This window comes from Ovis canadensis, chromosome 9, assembly GCF_042477335.2.
Source record: "Ovis canadensis isolate MfBH-ARS-UI-01 breed Bighorn chromosome 9, ARS-UI_OviCan_v2, whole genome shotgun sequence".
NCBI lineage: Eukaryota > Metazoa > Chordata > Mammalia > Artiodactyla > Bovidae > Ovis > Ovis canadensis.
The window spans coordinates 50,159,253-50,173,905 of NC_091253.1; the positions used below are offsets into that span (position 1 = coordinate 50,159,253).

At 41.5% G+C, this 14,653-nt stretch overlaps 1 protein-coding gene across 2 annotated transcripts in view; it reads right to left on the reverse strand.

The window, feature by feature from the left end:
- The window catches only part of ASPH (aspartate beta-hydroxylase), a 191,595-nt gene that overhangs the window by 118,474 nt on the left and 58,468 nt on the right, over window positions 1–14,653 (reverse strand). For both annotated transcript variants that reach the window (XM_069600088.1, XM_069600089.1), the window contains exons 4-6: window positions 12,024–12,116; window positions 8,903–8,974; window positions 4,359–4,478 (exon numbers count right to left, since the gene is read on the reverse strand). In XM_069600088.1, coding sequence (XP_069456189.1) covers window positions 4,359–4,478; window positions 8,903–8,974; window positions 12,024–12,116 — 285 coding nt within the window. The remainder of the gene's footprint in view (window positions 1–4,358; window positions 4,479–8,902; window positions 8,975–12,023; window positions 12,117–14,653) is intronic.

Consider the following 14,653-nt stretch of genomic DNA (forward strand, 5'->3'; position numbering starts at 1 on the left):
ATATCTACTTAATTCCTCATAAGGTTTATGCTTTAAAATATTCCCTGCAACCATTTACCAACAGCATTGTGTGGAGGCTACCTATTCCCTCAGTTCTTGCATGGCCTGGACAAGTCCAATGAGCTCTGCCTGATTCCCACTGGCTCCAAGCACAGACATTCAAGCCTTAACCCATTCAGACACAGCAAAACAGGATGTGAAGGCCCAGGAGACAGTAAATAGCCCAATCACACCTGTGCTCAAACCTGGCGGCACTTATATACCCTCAAGGAGCTTTTACAATGCCCCATTTTGGGGGCCCCACATCCCAAACACTCCAATTCACGTTGACTAGGGTGGGCCACTGGAATTCTTTTAAAGGCTCCACAGGGGACAATGAAATACAGCCAGAATCAGCAGTGCAATGGGACATTAGCCCATCTTAGTGGATCTTATTCAAAAGAGGTTTTCTCTCTGAATCTTGGACGCTATGGCTCCAGACCCTCCTAGCTTTACTAGTGCTGTGGATTTGATTTCCTGCCTGTCTCTCACTGTTCTAATGCTCTGAACTCAGCTTAGGCTGAGCTAAACCTTGAACCCTGCCAGGCACCTCCAGTCTAGACCCTCTGCGGCCAGTGATGCTGTGCTGTTCAGTTCAGTTCAGTCGCTCAGCCGTGTCTGACTCTTTGCGACCCCATGAATCGCAGCACCCCAGGCCTCCCTGTCCATCACCAACTCCCGGAGTTCACTCAGACTCACGTCCATCGAGGCAGTGATGCCATCCAGCCATCTCATCTTCTGTCATCCCCTTCTCCTCCTGCCCCCAATTCCTCCCAGCATCAAAGTCTTTTCCAATCAGTCAACTCTTTTCATGAGGTGGCCAGAGTACTGGAGTTTCAGCTTTAGCATCATTCCTTCCAAAGAAATCCCAGGGTTGATCTCCTTCAGAATGGACTGGTTGGATCTCCTTGCAGTCCAAGGGACTCTCAAGAGTCTTCTCCAACACCACAGTTCAAAAGCATCAATTCTTTGGCACTCAGCCTTCTTCACAGTCCAACTCTCACATCCATACATGACCACAGGAAAAACCATAGCCTTGACTAGACAGACCTTAGTTGGCAAAGTAATGTCTCTGCTTTTGAATATGCTATCTAGGTTGGTCATAACTTTCCTTCCAAGGAGTAAGTGCCTTTTAATTTCATGTCTGCAGTCACCATCTACAGTGATTTTGGGGCCCCCAAAATTAAAATCTGACACTGTTTCCACTGTTTTCCCATCTATTTCCCGTGAAGTGATGGGACCAGATGCCATGATCTTTGTTTTCTGAATGTTGAGCTTTAAGCCAACTTTTTCACTCTCCTCTTTCACTTTCATCAAGAGGCTTTTTAGTTCCTCTTCACTTTCTGCCATAAGGGTGGTGTCATCTGCATATCTGAGGTTATTGATATTTCTCCCAGCAATCTTGATTCCAGCCTGTGTTATTCCAGTCCAGTGTTTCTCATGATGTACTCTGCATAAAAGTTAAATAAGCAGGATGACAATACACAGCCTTGATGTGCTCCTTTTCCTATTTGGAACCAGTCTGTTGTTCCATGTCCAGTTCTAACTGTTGCTTCCTGCCCTGCATTTAGGTTTCTCAAGAGGCAGGTCAGGTGGTCTGGTATTCCCATCTCTTTCAGAATTTTCCACAGTTTATTGTGATCCACACAGTCAAAGGCTTTGGCATAGTCAAGAAAGCAGAAATAGATGTTTTTCTGGAACTCTCTTGCTTTTTCCATGATCCAGTGGATGTTGGGAATTCGATCTCTGGTTCCTCTGCCTTTTCAAAAACCAGCTTGAACATCAGGAAGTTCACGGTTCACATACTCTTGAAGCCTGGCTTGGGGAATTTTGCTAGCATGCAAAGCATGCTAGCATGCTAGCATCTCACTAGCATGTGAGATGAGTGCAATTGTGCAGTAGTTTGACCATTCTTTGGCATTGCCTTTCTTTGGGATTGGAATGAAAACTGACCTTTTCCAGTCCTGTGGCCACTGCTGAGTTTTCCAAATTTGCTGGCATATTGAGTGCAGCACTTTCACAGCATCATCTTTCAGGATTTGAAATAGCTCCAATGGAATGCCATCACCTCCACTAGCTTTGTTCGTAGTGATGCTTTCTAAGGCCCACTTGACTTCACATTCCACGATGTCTGGCTAGATGAGTGATCACACATCGTGATTATCTTGGTCTTGAAGATCTTTTTTGTACAGTTCTTCTGTGTATTCTTGCCACCTCTTCTTAATATCTTCTGCTTCTGTTAGGTCCATACCATTTCTGTTCTTTATCGAGCCCATCTTTGCGTGAAATGTTCCCTTGGTATCTCTAATTTTCTTGACAAGATCTCTAGTCTTTCCCATTCTGTTCTTTTCCTCTATTTCTTTGCATTGATCGCTGAAGAAGGCTTTCTTATCTCTTCTTGCTATTCTTTGGAACTCTGCATTCAGATGTTTATATCTCTCCTTTTCTCCTTTGCTTTTTGCTTCTCTCCTTTTCACAGCTATTTGTAAGTCCTCCCCAGACAGCCATTTTGCTTTTTTGCATTTCTTTTCCACGGGGATGGTCTTGATCCCTGTCTCCTGTACAATGTCACGAACCTCAGTCCATAGTTCATCAGGCACTCTATCTATCAGATCTAGGCCCTTAAATCTATTTCTCACTTCCACTGTATAATCATAAGGGATTTGATTTAGGTCATACCTAAATGGTCTAGTGGTTTCCCCTACTTTCTTCAATTTCAGTCTGAATTTGGTAATAAGGAGTTCATGATCTGAGCCACAGTCAGCTCCCGGTCTTGCTTTTGCTGTTTCATGAGTGCTATAGGCTCTGAGGATTACTACATGGCGGGCTGGGGTGTGTTGTGTAACCACTTGCTTCGTATTGGGTGTCATCAACCACCCCATGACCTAGTTTCAGCATAGGCTTGTTTTCTTGTATCACTCTTTTCTTAATTTTTGGCTGCACTGGGTCTTCACTGCTGTGTGCAGGCTCTCCCTAGGTGCGGCGAGCGGGGGCTACTCTCTAGTGGTGGTGCAGGCTCTCCCTAGGTGCGGCGAGCGGGGGCTACTCTCTACTTGTGCTGCACGCGCTTCCCATTGCGGTGGCTTCTCTGGTTGCAGAGCACAGGCTTTAGGGCACACAGGCTTCTGCGTTGCGGCTCTCGGGCTCCAGTGCACAGGCTTCAGTAATTGTGGCCCATGAACTCAGTTGCTCTGGAGCATGTGGGATCTTCCCAATCCAGGGATTGAACCTGTGTCTCCTGCATTGGCAGGTGGATTCTTAACCACCAGGTAGTCCCTCTTGCATCACTCTTTAGAGATAAAACATCTCTCGAAAAAAAAAATGTTTCCTTCATACTCTTTGAAGTATAATATGATATACAATTTGCATATTTTCAAACAACATAAAGCAGAGTACAAAACTTGTGGCTTAAAATCATTTACGAATTCATTAATGTCTCAAAGGACTACTTTAAGAAGAATACAGAGAACAGACCCCAAAAGAACAAAGCATGTGGACTTAATTTAGCAGGGCTCTAAATAACCATGGCAGCCTCATATTATAACAGAACAGAACAAGTATATGAATGAAAGGTTTTCTATATGTCAGTAGTGAGTAGCTACCATTCTAACTGGCCTAATGCAAACAGTACAAAGTAAATGACTCAACTGATACTTAAATAGCTAGCATTTAATTTAAAATATTGATACATGCAAACCAGTCAATATGAAGTCTGGTCCATATGTAGACTACATCGGGCCTGCCTCCTGGTTTTCCAAATAAAATTTCACTGGAACACAGCCACACTTACTCAACTGGGCATTTTCCAGGGTTGCTTCTGCCCCATGGCAGCAGAACTGAGAAGCTGCAATAGAGGTTTTACGGTCTGCAAAGCCTAAAATAATGACCAGCTGGCCATTTACAAAAAGAAAAAAGGTTTGCCAATGCCTAGGTTACAAATTGTATTCTTCCCACTGTAGTCACAGAGTTCATTTTAGATCAAGACCTTTGGTAGATTTTTAAGGTCGATATTTCATCAGTCCCTTGAATTTTTCATAACAAATGGTATTCCAGGATGGAGAGTCCAGTAATTGTACTGAAGGACTTCACTTATATAAGAAATGCATAAATTCTCAAAATTCTTCCTACTGTGCTTTGAATTTAAAAACTGGGACATTTATTTATTTTAGGGAAAAGACTCATTTTGTTGGTTTTTAGCTTCAAGTTAAAGAAAAAAATCTTTAGATAAAAGTCAAATATTGGTTTTAAAAAACTTTAACAATCCTAATTACAAATGACTCATTGTGCTTTATTCAGAAACCGAAAAAAAAGTGTTCTACCTTCATGAACGGCTCCAGTTCCCTTGGGTTCGTATCTGTCATCTGCATCACTTCCTACTAAGACATGGTCTTCGGGTTGCAGTTCTGCTGGTCCTTCTGGTTCTTGGTGCAGGTTCTCTCCTTGAACAATAATAATGAACAAAGTGACAGAGGTCTACGCCAAGGGCCCCTGGCAGCAGCCAACACAAACAACATCCCATCTGCAAGGCTGCACGTATCCACTGCAGCTGCTGGGCACATCCTGCCCCTCCTCTGGGCCACTGCACACGCCAAAGCTCTGTCCTCTCTCTGGCCAAAGGCTAGTTCACCTGAGGGAGCAATCGGTCTTTTTTCACTAGAACTTACACTCACCAAGGACGGGGCCTCGCCTGTTTTAGTGGCTCTGTGTGCCCGGCCCTGGGGCTATGATTAGTCATGAGAAGGTCTCAATCCATATTTAATAAGTGAATAAATAAACTCAGAATTCTTACTACATTTGCCTCTTCAATGATCGCTAGACCAGAGCAAAGGTCACCTTGTGATCTTCTGTTGAGAATTGACATAAAATTCCATGTGACAGTTTTAGACAACTCTATGTACATGTTCTACTGCAAAGAACAGCCGACCACCAGCTAAACCATATGCGAGGTCATCAGCATTAGGTCACATGCATTATTCTTCCCTTCTAAAGGTTCCTGTGTTTAGCCCTTAAGTTATGTCAAGATGCTCTTTTTCTGTTGTGAGACTGGCATGGTATACTCAACTGTTTCTCTTCCCTTGTGTAGATGCTGGACATGCTGCCTGACTCCACTGCAGCATGGGTTCGCTGGTCATTGTGGTCTGAGACATCCTCCCAGTAGTAACTTGACATGGCCTCATGCAGAGGATGTTCCATATATACCATTCTAACTAGAGAACTCAAGTCAGCCAGACAATGGCCTGCAGTGCAGTACTGCTCTAGGAATCAGGTCCATCTAGATCCAGCTATACCAGCTGTGTGTGACCCTGGGCCAGTGACTTAACTGCTTTGGGCCTAAGATTTCTCTTCTGAAAAAAGGAATAATAACTGTACCTACTCATAGCATTGTTATGAGGACTGAAGGGCTTAGAAAAATGCCTGGCCCATAATAAATAAGGGCTTCCCTGATAGCTCAGTTGGTAAAGAATCTGCCTACAAACCAGGAGACCCCAGTTCGATTCCTGGGTTGGGAAGATCCGTTGGAGAAGGGATAGGCTACCCACTCCAGTATTCTTGGGCTTCCCTGGTGGCTCAGCTGGTAAAGAACTACCTGCAATGCAGGAGACCTGGGTTCAGTCCCTGGGTTGGGAAGATCCCCTGGAGAAGGGAAAGGCTACTCTCTCCAGTGTTCTGGCCTGGAGAATTGTATGGACTATATAGTCCATGGGGTTGCAAAGAGTCTGACACGACTGGACAACTTTCACTCTCACTATAATAAGCAAACTTTATTGCTGCTGTGCGGCTGCTGTTAATATTTTTACCATCATCGTCACCACAGTGGTAACAATAATACAACTGCTACTGCTACTGAACGTTCCCCTCAGACTGCAGGACGGGGTTCTTAGTCACTTTCCTTGGTGCGTTCTTAGTCACTTTAGTCACTTGGTGTGGCCCAGTGATGCAACTGGGCCATTAGGCCCTTTTATGTTGGCACTGTTTTCGGTCTTCTTATTACAGCCTCCTATCTTGTTTCTCATTTCAGATTTTCTGCTTCTCAGCACACTGATCAATTTTTCCTGTCACTAACTGTATGACTTTTTTTCTTCTAGTCACGTTCCTTATTTATTTATTCAGTGTAATTTTACAGGTTTTATGTAGGCAGGGCTGGGCTCTCTTGCCCATCTATTCAACAGAAGCCCCTGTTTTCAGCAGAAGCACCATACACTGAGAGTCTCCATGACCCAGGGACAGCCTGCCAGGAGGAAAACTGTCTCGTGAGAGCCCACGAGACCTCAACAGAGGCACGGCCAATGCCCTCTGCAACTGCCACCCCAACCCTATGAGGGAGCAATTATCCAACTTTGAAGGGTAAAGGGCTTGAAGAACTGTGCTAAAGCTACACAGCTAATAAAAGTAACTGCAGGACCAGAACGCGACAATGGAACACAGAAGGATGGGGACAGAGAGTCTACGTTAGAGACAGTGTCAAGGAGGCAAGTGTGGTCTGATAAGATTTGAAGACTGGACACACACACAAAGATACTAACAGAAGACAGACCAAGCCAAAGGTCCTAGGGCAGAGACAGGCCTGGCGATTACAGAGAAGAGAGAGGCCAGCTAGGCTCGAGAAAAGTGATGAAGGGGAGAGAGATCAGGCCCACAGTAGGCTTGGCCACATCAAACACTGGGTGCAGAGGAGCAAAGATGGAAGCAAAGACCCAAGTGGATGGAAGAGGGGATGGTGGTGCTGACACTGCAGAAGTCAGACTACATTTTGGAGGCAAAGCTGAAGGGACTTGCTGATGGATGATGCATGAGAGGGGAAGAGGAGAAAGAAATCAAGGAAAACTCCCAGGATTTTAGCTTTGGCAACTGAATGGATAAAGAGACCATTAACTAGAATATAGAAGACTGGAATAAAACATTTTTTTCAGTGGAGCTGTGAGATGGAGAGGAATCAAGAATTTCAGTTTTAGGAACATTTTGAGTCTGAGATATCCATAAAACATGCATATAGAGATAAGAAGTTATCTTATCTCTAGTTAGTTATTCAATTAGGTAAATCCAGGAGCTTAGATGAGAGATTAGGGCTGCAGATATAGATTCATAAGTAGTATTTAAAGCCACGGTCTGTGGTTTTCTGAGAAGACAGTCTTGACAAAGAAGAGATTCTGGGAATCCAGGTGCTAGACTGGCTTCCTGCATCTATCCACACAGATGTCCACCCCACCCTCCACTTCCTTCTCCCCCAACCTTGGCTGAAATTTACTTTGAACAACCATCTCAACTCACTCAGATCCCCAGTACAACCTCCCTGTCCCATCTTCCTAATGACAATTCCTCCACCTCATTTTTCATGCTGCAGACAGAATACACAATACTCCTTCACGCCCTCCAATGGTTTCAACTCCTCTTAGCATCAAGTGAGAACATCCCTTCCCCTCATCTCTCCACCTGTGTTCAGATCTTTTTGGTCCCTGGACTTTCAGACATGCCATGCCCTCTACTTAAAACTTTGCTGACAACTTTTGACTGGCGAAGCACTGCACCATCCTCCGGCTCCTAAATCAAAATGTCATTCCTCCAGGAAGCCCCTGGTGACCCAAAGTCTGAGTAAGTCCCACACAGCATCATGTATTTCACCATCACAGCACTTACCTCATCATATTGAAATCAACCATGTACTGAGACTGCATCATCCTTGGCTTAGGTTAAAGTTGAAATTTTAAAAAAAAGATGCAGGAATGGAAAAGCCTGTGTTTACTCACACTGGCAGGTGAAGTACCTTTTCTGGCTGAGAAGAAGTGGTACTAAAAGGACACAGGCTCCTAGACCCCTACTAGCCAAGGGCAAAACTCTCAAACTCAGCCAAAGCTGGTCTCCCCAGTGGAGCACAGATGGAGCCTGATGGATGTTTTACACTTAACCGCAAAATACCCAAGATGGACTAAGATACTTTAGCCAGCCCTCAAAAGCCCAATTTAAATGATGGAGAATTGTTTGTTTTTAAGAAACATAATTTTTTTCCTTTAGGGCCACCTTCAGCTCTCACCAACACACTAGAAGTATCAGGACACCACTTGTTCTGCTCTCTTTAAAACCCTCCTGTTAAATTTTGGTATGGTGCGTGTGTGCAAAGTTGCTTCAGTCGTGTCTGAAGACCCCAAGAACTGTAGCCCCCAGGCTCCTCTGTCTGTGGGATTCTCCAGGCATGAATACTGGAGTGGGTTACCATGCCCTCCTCCAGGGGTCTTTCCCACCCAGGGATCCAACCTGCAGCTCTCGAGTCTCCTGCATTGGCAGGTGGGCTCTTTACCATCAGAGCCCCCAGGGAAACCCTTTGGGGGTTCTGTGTTTTTATCAACGGATGAGTCAAGAAACAGTCTTAGCAAACATTGGTTTCTAGAGTATCGTTTAATATTCTTCATACGGAACTTAAACGTTTTAGATGTAAGAGCTAAGGAAATGCTTTACATTCTCTAAGTAAACAGCATGTTCGTGTCTTCTCTAGTAATATGATCTACGTAATTAAAAGTTTCTTTTTGCTCTGGTGGCCACCCAAGCAGTCAGTGTAATCTGAGGGTTGAAAACATTTCCCAGAGAGCCTGTTATAGTTTGCCCTGTTCTCTTCTATTTCCCTCCTCCTGTTGCTAATGTTATTTGTTCTTGATGTATCATTGGTCACACTATCGTTGGTCTCCATTTATTCTCTTAACAATAAAATGGGGCAAAATAAAACTAGTGCAGTGTTATTTTAAAAACATTTGTCTTCTAATAACTTTTAAAAGCTCACTCAATTAATACTTGAATTTTAAAATAATATCAAAGTCATTTCACATAGTTAACCATCATTTTAGTAATACATGAAACATATTTTAATTCATACCATGTTCTGAGTATACTGTTTCATCAAGTGACTGAACTTGTTCGTGTACTTCATCTTCAACATTCTGAGGTCCTAAAATAATTAAAACATAACTAAGTAGAAAAAACGTAGACATTAAAGCATAACATGAAATATGACCTCCACATATACACATTAAAATGAATATATTGGATTAATCAGCTATGCACCTTTTTCATAACAGCTCAATCCTTTGTTTTGGGTTGACAAATATGGTAGATATTTAAACTTGGTTTTGAAAGCAGATATAAATGCTAAAAGACTTCTCCATAAGATATCAAAAAATAAGAAATGAATCAGGTTCAGATTTTTCTTAAAAAAAAGAAAAAATTATTTCGGTTTCTAGTTAACAAAGTTCACATTCATAACAGAATAAAGAAAATAGGAAGGGCAAAGTTTTCAGAAAAGGAAGTGCTGGGAAATGAAGATAAAATGCAGAAGATGAAGTCAACATACATTAAAGCACATAGGCAACCACTGTCTTTCCCAGTAGTCAGGAGGAAAGGCCCCTTGGCTGGTGTGAGGGCTGGCTGCCTGCTCTCAGAAGGTGTTAGGAAGTGTGAGTAGAAGACCCTACAGGACAATCCTCTCAGCTTTGGAGACCGTCATCTGACAGTCACATCCATAGATTCAAACAGATTTAAATTGCAGACGTGAACACTAGTCATGACATTGCGACTACACCGTGGGGCTTATCATATTGTTAGGCTTATTGCAACATCATACAAAAAACAAGAAGCTATACCTACATTGACACTACTACAAATTTTCTAACAGCCATCATCTATGTTCATCAAATAGTAACAGCACCAGACTTAATATCATCACATGAGATAAACACCGAGAACATCAGTTACACTGAGAAGGTCATCTTCAATGACAAAAACAGAGTAAGTTAATTTGAATTTCAGGTTGGAAAAAAGCAGAAGACTCTATTTTGCTAATTATTCTACAAAACTGTTTCAAAAGCACACAGAGTGCCTTCTAGTTTTACAGATGCTTACATTTCACAAACTACTTTTATACCAATTCTCATAGAATTCCAGGGGAGCCTGCCAATCTCTGCTCTGCCCTCATGCAATGCCCACGAGAGCTTCCCAGCTGAGTGCCCTGTTTCAAAATTGCTGACAGCACCAACCGTGGAAAATATAGGGTGAGTAAAGAGAAGTGGAGATTGGCACTCTGTTCTTCTGTTAACCCTTTAATGGCTCCCTTTGCCTGAACAGATGAAAGTCTAAGCTCCTTGAAACCTCAGAAGGCAATACAAGACCTCCACAATCTAGCCTTCCCATGCCTCTCCAGTCACACCTGCTACCAGCACTGGCTTTGAACTTGGCGAATGCACCATCTGTTCCATCTTTCCATGAGCTTTGGATGTACCTCCTTTCTCCTTGGGAGAGTTAAAAGGTAAAAAAAAAAAAAAAAAAAAAGCCAGGCTGCAATGAGTTGAAGACTAAGCATAAAATAAGACAAAAAAACAACTACAAATTCTTCTTTCAAAAGTGTGGCGAGTACAGTGAGAAGAGGGACTGGAGGGCCGATGAAAAGAAGTGTAGGGATCAAGTGAAAGTTAAGTGTTAGTCTCCCAGTTGTGTCCAACTCTTTGTGACCCCATGAATTGCAGCCCACGAGGTTCCTTGATCCATGAGTAGGGGTCAAGGAGGGCAGCTATTTTATTGTGTTTTTAATGAGAGGTATGTACCTCTGTTTATAGACTAGGTAGTTGGAAGACAGAAGGTAGAAACCCAAATAAGAGGAAGGTAACATTTAAACCAAAGCAAATATCACCAAGAAGTTGAAAAGAGTATGAGCTGATAACAACTGAAGGATTTGGAAGTTTGGGACAGGTTATCAGTAATATGCAAAGAGTAATACTAACAAAGAAGAAAAAAAGGAAGAGAGAAAGCAAATGGTACACTTCAGAGTGAGTACCAGCTTTGACAAACAAGGTTTTTAAAAATTAATTTAGTACAAAGTAAAATCTGAGATGCTAAATTCAAATATGCATTTAAATTCTGAACAAGAAAGGAAAAATAATATCACTCTTGCTGCAAAGTCAGGGCATGATTACGGCAATTGCACAGGAATGTGAGAGAGAGGAACTTCTCCTGGGATTATCTGAACAACAAAAACTGACAGCAAGATTTTGATCTTTACTAAAAGGAAGAAGAGCAAACCAAACAGTATTCACCGATATATAGTGATAAAATCCACGCAACTACCATCTGGATTCAGTGACTACATCGCTGGAAAAATGCAGTGTCATACCTAACACTTCCAATAGGTGGCAAAATGAAACCAAATCTTTGAGAACTACTGAGTAAAAGAAAAGGTGCAGAAATAGTACTTCATAATAAAAACGAAAGCATCAATAGGAAATGAGAGTAATGGAATCAGACTTCGTTTACCAATTTATTAAGTGATTCCAGGAGTTTTTATCATATGGGTCACTGGCCCTTGAGTGACTGAGGAAATACTTGAATTGATGTGTGAATTTATGTAGATATAAAACAGGCTTCACAGATGATCCCAAGGAGTCCTGGGAAGTCTTTCATTGTAGACAGGAGGCTCATATTAAAAAGACTGGGAGCTCAATAGACCTACTTCATTAAATAATGTGACAGAAGAGGGAAAAACTAAATGTCCAAGACCTGTCTAACTTTACTTTCAGTATAATACGGCACAGTTATCCTGGACTTGGAATCAAGAAATACAGCCCTTAGTTCATGGTGTTTCTAGCTTTGGTCTCAGGCAAGGAGGAGCCTTCTGTGTCTGGACTCTTAATCTCAAAAAATTAAAATAATCCTGTGTGGATTTTTTTCTAGGAAAAAAAAAAAGAGAGAGAGAGACAGTTTACTATAAAATTTCAGAAGACAAGAAGAAAAAGGATTGGGTTGGCCCACCCAACCACTGAAAGTTTGTTCAGGTTCTTCTGTAACATCTAATGGGAAAATGGAACGAGTTTTTTGGCTAATCCAGTATTTCATTATTCTGCAATCATTGCAAAACAAAATTATGCATAAGACAGGACTCTGGAAGCTGCTACCTTTGGGTACCTGGGATACAGCTAGGTGCATTTGATCCGAATCAGAGGAAAGCTTACCTGGGCTCTCCAGAACCTGATCTTCCAGCCAAGGATACATGTCTGCCTCTTCTGGTGGCACTGTTGGCTTTGGAGCAGGTTTTTCTTTAAGGCCTGCATTTTTATTCACAAAATTAACTTAAGGTTTTTTTTTCTTTTTTAAAATTTTTTTGGCACATTAAACCAAGTAAAATAATATTTCCCAACACTTCATCAATACTGTCAATTATTCAAAAATTTCCAGTTTCTATTACATGAGAATATTGATATGCTTATAAAAAAAATAAAGTCAAAAAATAGTTCATTCTTTGAATTCACCAAGCCTTTAACATCTCTTTACCTAAATTAACCTTTCATTTAAAGAACAATAAAGCATTATTTGAATATTCACAAATCTGAACGATCAAGTCACAAAAAATAAGTAAAATAAAATAACAAGTCATGCCTGAACTTGCCAAAAGAAGTTCAGTATGAGTTCAGTCTCCTCTTGTGTTCGTAAGTGACTACAGAACTTCTAAGTTTTGAACTCCAAATTCAGCAATAAGACAACTGAGATGTACTGGAACTTTCTACTCTTATTGACTGCATGCCTTTCTTTGATTTATATATAATTAATTACTCTTCTTGAAAACTATAGCTAAATATGAGAAGAAAAGATACATAACTCACCATGTACAACCTTCTAAAGTTAACACATGCAGTTCCATTAAAAATTCCATAAAAAATATGGAAAAAAGTTCTTTGGCTTTTCTTTTTTTATCTTAAGGAAAATAAGATATCAGGATAAATTAACACGAAAGATGATTTTAAAGTCAATATTGCTCTAAAATCTTATACATTGCTAATTCTTTGAGATTTTGTACGTAGCACATTAAAATGCATCCTAAATTAAACACAACAATTTTGAAAATGAAATTAGACTATCACGAGCCTAACAATTCCATTTACAAAACCCTGGGTTCTCTGTTACCCCACTGAGAGTCTTGTACCAGGAGCAGGTATTAAAAGGCATGTGTCTGCATGTCAACAGCTGGAGTGAAAAGATCAGGACAGAACAGAGAGGCCTTTTCTAATCTTAAGCACCTTTAACTCAATGTAGGTATACTGCTGTAATCTGGGAAATCCTCATTTACTCTCCTGCTCTGGTTCTTTGTGTTTTCCCTGACTATTCCCTCTTCTATAGCTCTTCATTTTTCTCTCATTAACAAAAACATACTCCTACCCCGTCTCGCAAATCCTAAAAGACACTGAAACAGAGTTCACAGGACCCCATCGCTGATACTTCCTCTAGAAACTCATTTCTGACACTTACGCAAAAATCTAACATTAGAAAACAAACACCAACGCATACAATCGTGTTCTGCTCCTAAGTATAGATTCCAGAGAGGGCATGCACAAATAGGCGCAGATCCTAATTACAGTTCACTTTCAGGGGGTGGGGGTAAGAGATGAAAGCCTTTAGTAAAACACATCACCTTTCAAGATCCAAATTCAAGGCTGAAAACTCCCCCATGCACTTTTCCACTTAAATAACCTATGCTTAAGAGATCTCAACTGTTACTGGGACAGGTATGGACCTCTCCATGGCCAAGTTTTGCTGAATTAGTAAGGTAAACTTTTCATCTTCCAAATCAAGAGATTCATCTTTGCACTCTCAGCACCACAGAAAGCACCTGGTACATAGCAGGTGCCCAAGGGCGGGGGGCACCCAGCAAAGGGCTGCTCTGCTTTTTAAATGGCTGCAGACTCCACAGGGTCCCGGCTCTAGCTGTACCAGAGTGGCTCAGGGCTGTAGAGGAGGGACTGGGGACTCATCAATTTCCCTGCTACTATTTACCAAAGAGATGCCCATCTGAGTTCTAGCATCATCCACCATTTCAGTACCACAAGCCTAATTTGCCCAAACAGTCCCAGTTTATGTCTGTCGTCCCGCTATAATTATTTCACTCTCAAAAGTATCTCAGGCTGGATGAAAATTTACAGTCATTCTACTCAGCCTGTCTGCAGCAGGCTTTCAAACTGTGCTCCATGGGTTCGATAAGCAGTAAAATATGTCCCCATCAAACTAGAAAGATTTAAGCTGCCTGAAAATCCCATTAGTATTGGATTTAGAGAAAAGTTTCATTTGAGAAAAAACTTGAGGCAAAAGTGCCTGAAAACCACTACTACACATCAACATCCAGACCCACACTGCCCCTAATAACCAGCTGGGAGTTGTCTCTAAAGTTGAAATTGCAAAACATTAAACACAACAGGAGGAAGCAAAAGCCCGTAACAAGAGAAAATACTGAGCGGTTTTCTTTTCTGTCCAAAGTGGCAGCTGAATTGTAAATTTAATGATAACTGGTCATGGTGATTTTCCAGGGGTGAAATCAGCGCAGAAATAAACTATTTTGTAAACTTCAAAGACGCTGAAGTTCTTATTAACATCTTTCCTTCCCTAGACTCTGATAAAGGTGCTAATATTTAATGAAAACGCATTCTAGAATAATTCTTATTGATTTGATAACCCATATGAAAGCTTTTACTCTGGCGTTTCCCATTTTTTTTTCTTACCCAAGTCCATTTTAGCCCATGAATCCATGAATAAGTGTTCCCCAGAAAACAGTGGTAAATCCAGGTCTTGTACAAGAGTTTAGGCAAAAAGTAAT